This window comes from Numida meleagris, chromosome 11 (assembly GCF_002078875.1).
Source record: "Numida meleagris isolate 19003 breed g44 Domestic line chromosome 11, NumMel1.0, whole genome shotgun sequence".
Taxonomy (NCBI): domain Eukaryota; kingdom Metazoa; phylum Chordata; class Aves; order Galliformes; family Numididae; genus Numida; species Numida meleagris.
This window is the reverse complement of record NC_034419.1, coordinates 11,029,533-11,043,995: the sequence shown is the minus strand read 5'-3', so window position 1 is coordinate 11,043,995 and position 14,463 is coordinate 11,029,533. Positions and strand designations below refer to the sequence as shown.

Below are 14,463 nucleotides of genomic sequence, written 5' to 3'. Positions count from 1 at the left end.
TTCTTTGAATCTATTCTTGTGTTTTCTGATGAACTCCCTTCGTGCCTTGGAAGCAGCTGCTGCTTACAGTTTTGTCTTCAAGCAATGATCATAATAATAGATATTAAAATGACTCAGGAAATTCAGGTACTAGAGAACCTGCATTTATACCATTCTTCCTGGGAAGAACAAAAAGCAAAGAAATATTGAAAGGAGATGAAACAGCCTGATTCGAACAACAAAAATCAATTCCAGCATCCCTAGTAAATTAAAATGATTGTAGTACTTCTGATATATTTTTATTGGAAAACAGTCAAGAACCGAGGTTTTGTTGAGTCAGTTCAGGCCTTGTCCATGTGTCCGTCTGACGAAGGCAGTACCACCGGGCTCAGTGGGTTGTGCTGGGTTCAGGCTGGAAGCAGTACACACGTGCTGGTGGTTAAAGCCACCTTGATTTTGGGAGCCCGCTCTGTTTGTCTCTTCTGCTCGAGCTTGGTGTAACGTGGTATTTTCATTTTCCAGCAGTTTCGCCACTTCTTTTCCCCTGCATGTAAGCATCAAATACTGTTTGCTGAATATTTCACTTGTTCTTATTTAGACTGAAGGTTTCTGTTACCACTGGCCCTTAGGGGACCAATTTAGCTGCTCTGAACCAGTTTTGGTGTTCAATTCCTTCTTTTCAAAGAGCTGCATTTCCACATCAGTTCAACCCTTCATGTGCTGGCATCTTCCACACTTCTGGCTCAATGAATGTTTAAAAATGATATTTCTCCCTCCTGTCTATCCTCATACATACATATGCCTCTGCTATCTAGACGGTGGGGGGACATGAAAGTCATGCTGAAAAGTGGGGAGATTTTAATGTAAATGATGTACCACAAGGGACGCAACCTCTTTCTGGCTGAGTGAGGTTTTAAGCGCAGAAATGCAAAATATTCAGCATGTATCATTAAGTATTGCAGCAAAGCCTCTCGAAGGCAGCGAGCGCCTGAGTAAATTCTGAATGGCTGACCGTGTCTCAGCTCTGCCCTGTCCGTCTGTCGTGGCTGCGAACACATCCTGCAGCTGTTGTGTCCTTATCCAGAGAACATCCTCATCTGTACTCAGCTGCATGGAGATCAGACTCTAGAAGACAGAGATACTAGAGGCAAACCAAGCTCCCAGAGAGAATCCCACTGGGTGGTGTGTGCACATATCCTGCACTGAGTGGGCAAGTGCCCCTTAGTCTTATCTATTACTTTTTTTTTTTTTTGCTGTAGCTACTGGCACAATGGAACCTAAGTGGTCTTATTCTCTCTAGCAGGCACCACTGTTTCTCACTTTTAGATAGAAAAAGCTTGATGAAAAACAGGTCAAGGGACTGTGATAGAAACATTAGTGCTTAAGATCTCCGTAACAAGCTGGTGTAACACAGCGTCTGTTCTGGGCTGGCCGGGTGTGACTGCACTGTAGTAGTATTGTGTTTGTTTTAGTAGTATGCAAAGGTCACCCAAAACCCAGTACACTGCTCTCCCAGGGAAACACGGCTCTGAGCTGATTCTAGCTCTGCCTGGTAGCAAAGGAGGTGTCAGGCTGATGGCCAAGCCATCGAGGGTTGGGATCCGTATATCTGAGCCATATCCTCTCAGCTTTAGGAGGTTCATTATTAAAATGAGGCTGTCAGGACCCCAAAGAGAGCTGGGGGCGGGCTGTGCATCTTCCATGCGGTTTGATCCTGCCTGACTTGTTAACACTCTCTTGCTTTTGTGATTAATTATTTAATCCTCTCCCTCGGTACCGGGGTAGAATAGCACATCCCCCATTTCTGCTGAGATTCACAGTTTTCCCTGCGAGCCACCTCAAAGCACAGCACAAGGAGGTCGGGGCTCCAGTGCTGGAAGGGCCCATCCAGTGCTGCAGTCTCTGGTGGGGATTTGGGGACAGTTAGCCCTGAGCAACCCATCACGCCAACACGGCTGCTCGCTGCGAGGTGGATTGGGTGATGGAGAGGCATTGGATGGGGATGGCTTTGGCTCCAGATGCTGTCAGACATGATAATTACAAATTGGAGGTGAATGTGTCAGTGAAGAGACTTTATTTCAGGAGTCAGGCTTGGCAACCCTCTTCCCTTTCTCTTTCGGATGCCTTTGAACAGCTTTCAGTTCAAGTTTTTGTAATCACCCGGGCGTACCTCCTTCAGCTGCTTTGTTTTGGATGTGTTGCGAAGACCCAAAGATATTTCCTTTTTCTCTGTGCCCAGTGCTCATGTAACAGGGCTGCTGCCCATGGTGGGGTGGCCACCTGGATTGCTGGTGTGTGCGTGGGAGTAGGGGAGAGAATTTGTGCTCGGTGGATACCAGAGCTGTGTTTCCAAAAGGGAGAGCTCAGTGCTCAGTAACAGCTGAACCATCACCTGTCCTCTGGGAGCCCCTGCACCGCATGCAGCTGGGGGGCTGCCAGGTCCTTCCTCCCTCCCCGAGCATCCTTGGCTGCTTCCTGCATGAAGCCCCTGCTTCTGGATAAGGCAAAGCCTGAGGTCTGAATAATTAGCAAGGAATTAGCTGTGCTTTCTTTACAAGAAAGTCTCCTCGGTTCCTCTGATGTTTGCATCTTCCTCCTTTCATCTCCTGCCTGTCATAGGTGCTGTGGAAGGTCTGAGGGGCTCTGCTGAGGGGAGGAACAATCCAGACCAGGGGGGCCAGGGCTCATGCCTTGGCCCCACAGATGTGGCTTGGGGCTCTTTGTCCAGCCTTCACCCCACTACAGTTGCTGCTGGCTAACTCACCGCTCTGTGAAGTAGCCAAGCACCAGCTCCCCACTGAACATGTTGGGAAAGCTGATTGCTTGATGTGTAGGAAGCTGATGGAGTCTTAGGCTGGTTTTCTCTATGTTTTATCAGGGTCTATGAATTAAACAGAAACTTACAGTGATGAGGAAAGGAGCCCAGGAGAGCCATTATTTGTCGGGAAGACATCATGACTAACGGGTTTGTTACGTGTTAATTGAAAGCATTGGAAGTTTTAGCAGTAACACCTGAAGGCAGCAGTACTGAGTGCAGCTGTGAGGGGCTGCATCACTCACAGCCTTGCTGTTTAGAAAGCTCAGCAGTAACCAGATGTGTTAATGAAACGGCCAAACGATGGGCCCAGAGAGCCCCGGGTCTTTGTTTCTAAGGTTTGTGCCCCTGCCTGCACACCCATTTACTGTCCCCCAGTGCTATCCATATTGCAGTTTCCCTGCAAGCTCTAATTTTCCAACTGCCTTATCCCTGTTGTGGTGGTTCCTGACGTGGTGGGGACTGTCACCATCATTGTCAGGGTGAGGCTCTCCCATTCCCTGGGGATCCAGCTGGTGGGAATGATGTCTTGTTTCTGATTGGGGAATCATAGCGTGTGCCTTCACCTCTGGTGTCCATTAATAGCTCATAAATAACCCGCTAGGACAGAGATGCTGAGGATAACACATCAGCTGGAAGGGATCCAGGGCAGGGGCTGGACTCACTGTTCAGGCAAGCAATCACAGAGTAAAATTCAAAAACCCAAAGAGCCCCTTCCATATGAAGAGTTGGGTCTTGATGTGCGAGCTTTGCCTTACACTGTCGCCTTAAGCTGTTAATGCCCACGAAACTGTATGCGTTGCAGAGAAATTACTATACATAACAATCTGGGGGAAACTGGAGATAAGAATCTGTTTGTCCTCTCATTTTTCAAGAAATTAGCAGGAAAGGACAGTTTTGCAACAGAAAAGCATATGAGCTGAACAAGTGTTTAAAATGCACATTTTGTACAACATCTTGGTGAAGTCCTGCTTGTAAAATTGTTAAATCTCTCAAAGTATTGTCTAAATAAATATTTTATTGCATTTTAATTTGCTTTATTATATTGCACCGTGACCTGAGCACCTTGAATTCATAAATACAAGAATTATTATGTGGATTCATTACAATATGAAAATGAATGCTTAAGTGCTTGGAGTCTTATAAAAGTTTCAGCAGGTTTTCTAAGGCGAGTGATACGGGTTTGTAAACACAGGCATTTTTCAGCTCTGAAACATTTCAGGTCAATAGGGTACAAGAGGCAACGTTTACAAAACCTGGGCTCTTTTATTGAGAGAGCAGAGCGTTTGGAGGGCAGAGTGCCCAGCTGTTATCCTGCAGCACTGTAATGGCACCTCCGGACACCACAATAGTGATAAAGCATGACAGCATTGTCTAACAACTCAATTAATAACCAGTTCTGATAATGGGAGGAGAGTGTGCTTTTGTTGCCATTTAGCACAGCGTTCTCCATTTTGGTGTCTCTAGAAGACCCTCTTAGCAGGGGCGAATGGCGAGGTCTTCTCCCCTTTGTGTAAATGTGCACTTCTAATGCCCCCTGGGGCAGTGGGTACCTAGAACTGGGTTGAATGGTACCAACCTCTGGCACCCACTCTTTTCAAAGCTCCTCGGTAGCCAGCGGGTGTCCCAGAAGAAGCTAATTAGGCTTGTGCTATTTCAGCTTCCTCTGATCCCTAAGAAAGAGTTAATTACAGTCTTCTCCCTTTTGCTCAAAGGTGGCTGGGTATTATCATCAGAGCTGTAATTATTCATGCTAATTACTTATTTGGAGAGGGAGAGAGAATGAGAGAGTGAAGCCCCAGACTCCACATCAGCGATCAGCAGAGCGGACCAGGTGCACTCCGTTAGGGTCGGACCAAGGTGGGGCTTGGGGTGGCAGGAGGTCTGGGATGCAGCAGCAGCTGTGAGCAGACAGGGAGCAGACCTGGCCCTTCTGATGCTGCCACCTCCGCTGGGACTGAGGAAAAAGAGCATGCACTTCTTGCAGACCTTCCTCCGGTGGAGGGCACTCCGAGGTAATCCTGGCTGGAGCCTTCGTTGGTTTGGTGGCTTAATTAACTTTTCTCTTACTCCTTTTTCCTTTGGTTTTAAATCTCCCTGGGAGGGAGCAGGGTGGGTTGCGAGCTGCTTGGCAGAGGGCTGTGTCTGGGCTGCTTTGCACTGATTATTTCATTAACGGAACAGAAACTTGGGTGACCCTGGCTGCCTTGGTGCCAGCATGCTGCCCAAGCAAGTTGGGGAGGGGAAAGGAGGTGGTGTGTTTTGTCTCTCCGACTTACGTGCTTTTAATAAAAAGGCTGATTTCCTTTGGACCTGTATTCCTATAAATGAGTCTGGGTTTGCATGTTAAAACCAAGTGGATTGAAGCTCCCTTTGTTGGTGGCAGGGAGCGCCTGCTTGCCTGGTGGCCCCAGTTAAATGCTTGGAAGGCAGCAGCGTGATGAAGCTGAGCGTGCTGTAGAAGCTGGGACTGGGTGGGAAAACGCTTCCTTAGTGGGGGCAGTGGGAAGTTGTCTCTGTGGGTGCACCTGGAGGGCTCTGGGGATGGTGGCATGTCCTGAGCGTGGTGGCACACAATGCCTTCGTCCAAAGTGACCGAATCGTTGTGAGGTGGGAGGCTGCTGTGAGGGCTTGAATCATCCCTGCAGCAAAGTGGTTTTATCGCGCTTTTATTTCTCACTGGAACAGTAGGAACTGCGTGTCCTGCCTGACCCAGGTGGTGAAGCGCTCCTGGTCGCTCATCTGCGCACAAGTCAGCGCTGAGTGGTCAGCTGTGCTGCGGGTTGCTTTTTGTTGGCTCTTCTGCTTTAATCCTTTGGTTCCTGCAGGTCTTAAGGCTAAGGAAGAACAGCCTTAAGACTCATGTTTAAAAGTGACTCAAAATAAGCAGGTTTTAACAAAATAACCGCAGAGAGCTGCCCCTTGCTTTGTCCAAACAGAGAGGAGCAGGCAAAGGTCACTGCCATTGTCCTTATGGCCAGCATCTATGTGCTGTGCTGGAAACCAAACCAGAGTGCTCCCTTCTGGAGATCTTCAATTCCCCTTGTGCTTTAACTTCCTAACTCAGGAAAAACTTGCCATGATTATGTTCTGAGTAATCTTTTCACCTGCTAATTTTACTACCTGTTTAAGTTACACGGGCTTTCTGTGCTCATACCCTGTTCCTGCTGGGGAAGTTGGCTCAATCACAGTGAGCTGGGGACCAAGGACTGCGGTCATCCCTTCCCCCAGAGCAGGAGATGGGGATGGGGAGACGTTCCCTTGCCAATGTTGGGACAGTTTAGATTTGTAAAGAGGTTGGAGGCGGGATCGCTGTTCTAACAGGTAGGGTGTTGCTGAACCCGAGCTTAAGATTTATTTGTAGTCTTCAAAATCTTTTGCTTGCTGCTTATTGGGAACAGGAGACACCTCCAGAAAGACAAGGAGACCGAATTCACTGAGTGGTACAATAGAAATAGGCTTTATTAAGCTCACACAATCCTTCCAAATGTACACTCTCTAAAGACAGCAAATATCTCCCCATCCTCATCTCCTGCTCTTCTACTTCTCTTGAAATGCATGGGCATTAAGAACCTACTTGCTTTCTAAGGAAACTGGCTAAAGTAGATTTTTCTGTATATGTGTTTTGTTCTTTTTTTTTCCCCTTTCCCTCTATATTATCTGAAAATGACCCTCACCCTTTGCGGTTCTGCCTCCAATCTGTGTGTAAGGGCATGTTATCCAACTAATTGCTACTTGATACTTTCCTATGGATATTAGATCTCCCAAACAGTTCCTTCATAATGCTGTTGGAGAACATTATAGTGTGCACAACTTTGCAGCAAGCTTTCTGCCAGAGGTTTGCTCCTCAGGGCAGGACTGCAGGGTTACAAATGAACATTGACCTTCTTGGACCTGTGTCACTCAGTAGCTGAACTGCAGGTGCAAATTGCCTGTGGAGGTTTGGAACCTTTGGGCTGTGGTCCTGATCTTTGCTTAATGGAGTTCAAAAGCCAGGTGCTGGTGCCACTGGGGAGGAGAACAGTGCTCTGGAGGCCAACAAGGGCCCCTGAGAGACCATGAATTTCCTACTGTCTGTGTGGGTGCAAGACACGAGGGAAACATATACCTCCATGGAGGGACTGCATATGGCAAATGGTGCAGAGCTCTGATTGAGATCCCCTAGTTGTGGGACCAAACAGGAGCAGAATTTACTATGAAAATCTCCCTGGGCCGTGTCCTTTTCAAGCCATAAAGGGACCTCCCCTATTTCTCCTTTGAGATCGGAGTTACCTTGTGTAGGTAGGGGATTTTCCAGTCAGTCTGTAGGGAGCAATCTAAAGAACCATCAGGCACTGCACTCAAAATGTCCCTGTTGGCATGGGCTGATGCTGGCTTGGGATGGGCTGGGGACAAAGCTGTTGCGCTGCCATGGTCTTTGTAGCTGTCCCTCAGGAAAGGAAGGTGACAAGGCTGCCAGGAGCAACTTGTCCACTTGCTGCTTGATGGGAGCTTGCTGCTGTGCGTGTTCAGCTACTGGAGGATGACCAAGTTGCATCCTGGGGATGTGATGATATAGAGGAAAGGCTTTGCAAGAAGCTGGCTCTGGGAGGAGGGAGGCTGAGGAAGCTGATTCAGTCTGCGTCAGCCACTGCAGTAGCTGGGGCAGTGTTGCAGTATTCCTCCATTTTTTTTTCCTGACAAAATCTGTTAATTAGAAGGCTATATCAATCACCACTCATTGTGTTTGTCACACCTGAGACTTGATGCTAATTTGTGGAGCTGCTCTACATGGTGTCTGTGCCTGCATGTCTGTCTGTAGGGAATAGGGCAGTTAGTAAGCAATAAAAGTTCTTGCTCCATCTCTTCCCAGCGTATCTGTGTGTGGGGGAGGCAAAATGGTCAAGGGAGAATTCACAAAATTCTACAAATTGAGTGCATATCCCAAAAAAAGCGTGTGCATTAGCCGTGAAAATAGCAGAGCTGAGAAAATGTGTTTTGCTTGGAGCACTGACTCTTTTCCTGAGATACGACTTTTTCCTTCTCTTGTCCTCATGATGCTGATGAGGGCATCACCTGCTGCCCTCATCCCCAGCAGAACTTCAAAACCCTTGCTCACGTCTCTCTGTGTCATTTTGTCTAAGTAGTGACATGCAGTGGTGATGTGATGTGACCGAGATGGCACGTGCTAAGCTGCTCCTGAGATGCGTGTGTACATATATATATGTATATATATATGTATGTATGCATATATATATTACTAATGCTGAGATATGTAGCCAGTTTCTCCCACATTCCTGTGCCTGCGCAGCACTTATGGTGGGGATTTCGTGGGCTTTTCCCAAGCTCACAGACAGACATGTTGCAGCTTTCTTCTGTATTTTCCTTTCCATGCTCAGCTGCAGCTATGAGGACCTTCCTGCATTAATGGTCATTTCTCATTTTTCCAACATATAACTAAATATTCTCAAATGTATTACCTTGACAACAAATAAGCTGTGCTGCTCTGGCATTGTGCTGTGTTGTTCTCTTAACCCCCACTGCATTATGCACACATCCATATGTGCAAACCCACCGCAGTGTTTTCTGCTGAGATTCCCACCACCTGCAAAGCTTTTGTATGTTAACTTTGTCTTTATTGAGTCTTTGTAAGACTTAAGTTACTGTGTGAATTTTGCATGAGGGGAGCAGCAAGGACAAATGTCAAACCAGGATCTCTGTTCCTGCTGAAAGGCTGAGAAAGAAGATAAAAGGGTTATCTTGTGCTTGTGTTAGATTCATCAGGAATATGAATGAATTATTATGATGACCGAGTCAGGCCCTCCTGGCTTACATACCTGAGGGACTTGGTGCAGTGAGGTTGAACTCATCTTGAAGCCTGATTCTCTGTGATACATTGGTTTCTTGTGGTTATTATTATTATTTTTAGTAGTCCAGCAGCTACTTGCTCTGATGGATCAGCCTATATGGACAACAACAACAGTCTGTGCACTGCAGCGGCATTCTCTTTCTTGCAGGGTGATGCTGTGACCCTGTGTGCGTGTGAGGGAATAAAAACATGAAACTGCATCCCTCTCTGTGCCTGCTCTCCTCCCCCAGCCCAGCGTTAGCCATTTTACAGGAGCTGCAGGGGCTCCCAACTGCAAGCGCATGCTGCTCTCTCGTGGAGCTGCATGAATTGCAGGCTGAGCCCAGCTCGCAGCAGGCTGCTCACCTTGCAGACTTCGGTAGATGCTGTGCATGAAGGGCCTGGTTTAAGCAGCCTCTGAAACAAATGATGCTCCTTTTGGGAATGGGAAATGGGATTTTCAGGTGATGAAATGAGGGTTTTTCCTGTGCAGAACTATATCCCTTGCGTGGGATATAGCACAGAGGAATCATTTGTGGAGCTGGCTTGGCTTTGGAGGATGGATGAGTGGGGAAGGTTGGAACTGGGGAGAGGTTCTCCAGCCTGTTTCACAGTTGAGTTGGCACGGAGAGGGTGATGTACCATCAGACAGCCCACATACCTGAGATGTTAGAAACCTGCTTGCATAACCAGTGTACTCCCTGCATATCCCTTGCCTGCAGTGCCACAGCATAAGGAAAAGTCATGGCACTGGTCTCTGCTGAGTACAAGGCAAGAGGTGGAGCAAACTTGAGGTCTGTGCTGTTCCCAGAGGGGAGCAGGAATTGCAGCTCTGCTGAGGAGCTTGCTGAATCCTAGTGTTGTCCTTGCGACTCTTGGAAGCCTTGCTAAATAAATGGTGCTTATCATGTCTGCTAAAAGCAGGGACCTTTTTGGAGAGAAGCTCTGTTGTCTCTGAAGGACAGGGAGCAGGGAAGGTTTGAAGCTGGGCTGCAATCACAAGAGGGCAGAGCTGGGTCGTGATCCTGAACTCCTCCAGCCCATGGACCACGGAGGGACATCAGGAGCCGGCCCTGCTGCCTTGTGCCAGTGGCAGTCAGGACTGTGACAGGTACAGGGCTGTGAACGTGAATGTACCTCTGTCCTTCTGACCCTGGCCTTCAGCATCAGTGTTACCTGGGGGGAATACATGAATAAGATGAGACCATCTCTTGTGACCCTTCTCTGGCTGCGGCACCCATGCTATGCTTGTGGGACTCTCACTACGGCGTTCATAAAGGCTTCATATTAATATTGATGTTAGAATTGAAAGCATCAATTGATTGTTAATTAGTGGCTGAACAGTGGCTCAAGCAGTGCTGGTAATGATGCATGGCAGTAGGGCTTCCAAGGCAGTGCCTGCTCTAAAACACGCAAATGGCATAAATGCAGATCACGGGTCCAGTTTGGATTGAAAACAGTGGAGGTGTCATTGCTAATGAATATATCTTCCTAGCAGAGTACTAGTGTCTGCTGTGGTACTGCCTGGAAGGAGCTGGAAGGATCATGGTGGAATCTGTCTCCTGGTCGCTTGTTGATGGTTGCTCTTGGCACTCCCAGGTAATGCAGAAATACAGAGTTTGAGGCTTTAAAGCAAATTTTAGATTTAGATGATGAAAGGAAATGATCTCGTGTCATCTCTTTCAGTTCCAGGTAAAGCAGTTACCTGGATTAGTTCAGCCTCTGCAGGGAACCTGTCTGGAGGCTGACCTGTAATGTAGGGCCAGTGATTTTGGAAGCCCTCCTTTCAGAGTGATGGGCTTCTTGCTTGTGCTGCCCACTCTCATGGTGCAGGTATGCAAGCCTGTCCTATAGAGCTGCATCCCAGGTTCCCCAGCATTTCCCAGGAGGGATCTGTGAAGGTAAGGGACACCGTACGTCTCATCTGCTGGCATCAACCTCAAGACTTCAAACAAAGGACAAACAAGGCAGTGCTGCTTGCTTCTGCTCATGGCAGCCTGTCACAGGAGGTGCAGCTGGTCGGAGGTCCCGGGGCTGTGCAGCGATGCTCCCTGTATCCCAGGTGAAGTGTCCAACCAGATCAAAACTTCAGCAGACGAATGATGCACAGCAGAAAGGTCTTGTCCCTGGGTGCCAAAGACTGAGTCACACTGTGTGTGTTCCTCTCTAGCTGGGGAGCTTATCTCAGAGGGAATTTTTTTTTTTCTTTGAACTTGGAGGATTTCTGAAGCTACATGGCAAGGAAACACCTGACTGCTGTACTGCTGTATTCCTGGTTATTTTGAATGGACTACTCTATATTCTATGGGATTTCTCTTGGGTTGGGAGAATAGGGTGGCATTCCAATTTTATTTCCTTTAAAAACAAATAAATGAAACGGAGCTATAAAACCAAAGTCAGAACCATGGCACCATCCAAGGCACGCTGGCATCTCCCACGGCTCTTCCCTGCTGTGAATGGCACTGAAGAATAGCCCTTCTACACAGCTTCATTAGGGTTTGCAGTTGGCTCTGCTGATCTGTCAGGCTACTCTAGTGTGTGTCAGTGCTAGTCAGGCGCAGTGCTCGTGTCTGCATCCTGGATCCACCTCTAATGAGGTGATAGCAGATGGCACATAGCATTAACCTTTTTGGCTGCTCTCTTTACTTACTTTCTTATCAGACACGGCTCGTGTGTTAGTAAGTGATGGCTGAACTACATGAGCTCTGCTCTCTAGCAGACTCCTCTATTCTTAATCTCGTTCCCTTGCACTGCATACAAGGAAGGTAAGACAGAGGGGCTGGGGGAGGGAATCTAGGCCAAAAGCAGCCAATAGAGTAAAAGAAAACTGTGAGAGAATCCCACATTATGTGTCTTTGAACTCAGTCATCTTTGGTGTCTTTCTTGTCAGCCTTTTGTATTTCCCCCATACCTCTATCTTATCAGTCTTAGGAGTTGCTTTGAAATGGATTTTCCCTGATTTACCCACACTCCCTCATTTGTTTTATTCAAACATGGCTTTAATCTTCTTCTGGCCCTACCTGAGCCCAACGTTTTCACAGGAAAACTAAGTTCTTTTGCTGGTTAGTTGCTTGCTCTCTGGTTTGCTGGCTGGGTGCCTAATCCTTGGGCTTTGTAATCCATAGAGGGGTGGTGTCTGGTAGCACACAGAAGTGGTGCATAAGGCAGGTCGTGCTAGTGCAGGCATGCAAGCATGCCTCAATAGCTTCTGGAGCAGAGCCAGCTCCCAGTGGTGCCAGCCAGGCCAAGGGTGACGGTGTGTACTCCTCTAAACAAGCAGATGCTCTTCTTGATTGCCAGTGCGTAGCAGAGGTGCTTATGGCAATGTGGAAGGGACTGCTGGTTGGGATCCTGGCTGTAGGTTCCAAGCTGGAGCAGCATGAGAGGGATCCCACCCTGGATACTGCGATAGCTCTTCGAGATTCTGAACAGAAGCAACAACAAATGATACTAACTTCCTCTGCTGACCTCTGAAGAGAGATTTCCCAAGGTACTGTGCATGAGGTGACTGGGAATGCTTTTCCTTAGGTGTCTTCCCAAGAGAAGTAGACATTTTTCTTGGGACGTATTCAATTAACAAAGGAGCTGGAGGTAAACATTGCCCTCACCTTAATGGGAATGTACAGGGAACATATGTATGCTAGACTTGGCTTGTCTTAACAAGACTAAAGAGCCCGGTCTGAGATGCAGAGTAACACTTCTTGAAATTGCTTGTACCTGAACCTGTCCCTAGGCAACAACATTTGCCTCAGTGAAGGCTCATCTCATGCTGTATGCTCATTATAGCTGAATTCTGTTTAAGCATGCTCATGGTAGAGCATCCCATAAAATACATCCACTTATACTTCTGCTATCTTATCCTCACTGAGTATAAAGCAAAGACTGTTTGTGCCTCTGAGAAGAAAATGCAATATAACACAACTTGTTTGTACCTAAATGCGTTCCTGGTAGACCAGAACCACTTAAAAACAGCTGTAGCAAGAGCACGATGCCGAGGCTGAATGGGACCTGGTGCTGTCTTCTGTCCTAAAAGCTGATTTGGGAAGTGTCCTATACTGCCTTCATACAACATCCCTTTTGCATTTTGCATTTGAACAACAGCCTTGGGAACAACCTCAAACGTAATACCTGAGCAAATCGTGCTCATGATGTGTCAGCTTAGCTGCAGATGCGCTGCTAAAGCAGTCTTGTTTAATAGATTTCTATCTTCTGTACCAGTGGATTGAAAGGGATGAAAAAGATCCAGAGTTCTGGGCCACAGCATGTGGGAGGAAAGCAGGCTCTGAGTCACTGCTGGTTAATAAATGACAACAGAATTGAAATGCCTAGAAAGCCCCAACCATGCCCTCATGTAGATTGCTAATGTTGATCATCTGCAAAGGCACAGTCCTGACCTAAGTTCCCTGTTTCCCTAATGAAAAAGAGAATTAAAATGGCCTTTTTGGTGGCGTCTCAGCTGAGCTGTAAGAGAGTGCATGATGCAGAAGGCATTGAGCTGTGGGGTGGGTGGGATGCCCTGGGCCCTCCCAGTGGCTCATCTCCCCTACCTCCCCCTGTGTTGCCCTGCAGGGCCCCTGTACCCTGGCAGCACATTGGTGGTGGGTCCTGGCAGCGCTTCTCAGCTGCTGCCTCTTCCATAAGTGTGAGAACCATGGTGCAGAGGGTAGTTGTCCCCTCTTATTCTGGGAGGCATCCCAGGACACGATGCTGGAGGAAAGGAGGAGTGCTGGGTACAGAGCTGCTGCTGCTTGTGCCAAGAGCCCCTTTTAATTCCCAAAAGGATGAGGAGAGTATAAGAGTATATGAGGAGAGTATAAGAGTTTTATACTCTTCCAGGGTATAAGACTTTGAGGCTCAACCAGCGATGTGTGTCTTGGGTTGGGGCACCGTGTGATCTAAGATGTGCGTGCTGAGATAGTATGAATGATGAGCTTACAGCTCGCTTTGATCTCAGTCAGAAGAAGGACCAACTTTGCTCTCCCTGCTGACAACCCCAGGAGATCAGGGCTTTCGTATTTGTGTTTTAAAATGACTTTTGCACCTAAAACTGCTGCTGACTAATTCTACAAAAGGGCACACTGGAGCTATAGCCTGGGGAGATGTTGGAGGTATTAGTAGGTCACTGACTGAAGCTGTGTAAAGCTTGCCAGGGCTGGGTTTGAGGTCAGAGCCTTGCTCCCAGATGTGCAGACACAGGCACACACCTGCCTCCGGCTCCTCTGGGCTTGCTGTGCTGCCAGCTCCCTCCTCGCTGTCCCCGTCTGCCCGATCCTCTGGAAGGAAACACAATGCTTTCCTAATTTTAACTGCATAAGTACTGTGGGCGTTGTCTCTTCCCCCCCCTCCCCTGTTTCGAAGGCATCTTAAAAACCGCACAGCAATTTAAATGGCAGCTTGATGGGAATCCATAGCAAATGACTCTGCAATTAGTAAATCTCTCCTATTGTGACAGCTCTATTATTAAACTGCCATACATGCCAGGCTATTAATCCACTGTCTCCTCAATCCCCATGCTATCCCTTCCTTGCCCATCCTTTTCACCACTTCTTTTCTTGTTGTTTAAAGTTTCTGCTGCCTTTCAGTGCGTGTTTATGGTGAGCGGGCAGGAAGGTTTGGTGGCAGCATCTCTTAGGAGCTCTCATGGTGGCACCATCTGCTCCAGAGGATGTTCAGGTTGGATATTAGGAGAAACTTCTCTGTAAGAGTGGAAATGCATTAGAACAGGCTGCACAGGGAGCGGTGGAGTCACCTGAAGGTGTTCAAGAAACAGAGAGGTGGTACTTGGAGACATGGGTTAGTGGGCAATACTGGTGATAGGTGGATGGTTGGACTTGATGCTCTT

At 47.7% G+C, this 14,463-nt stretch overlaps 1 protein-coding gene across 3 annotated transcripts in view; it reads left to right on the top strand.

Moving 5' to 3' along the window:
- The window catches only part of GRIP2 (glutamate receptor interacting protein 2), a 221,632-nt gene that overhangs the window by 125,927 nt on the left and 81,242 nt on the right, over window positions 1-14,463 (top strand). Inside the window, exon 1 of one of the 3 annotated variants that reach the window (XM_021409446.1) lies at window positions 4,562-4,809. The exons of the other annotated variants lie outside the window; for them this stretch is intronic. Coding sequence (XP_021265121.1) covers window positions 4,731-4,809 — 79 coding nt within the window. The 5' untranslated portion in view covers window positions 4,562-4,730. Of the gene's footprint in view, window positions 1-4,561; window positions 4,810-14,463 lie in introns of those variants that run through there. 3 annotated transcript variants of the gene reach the window in all.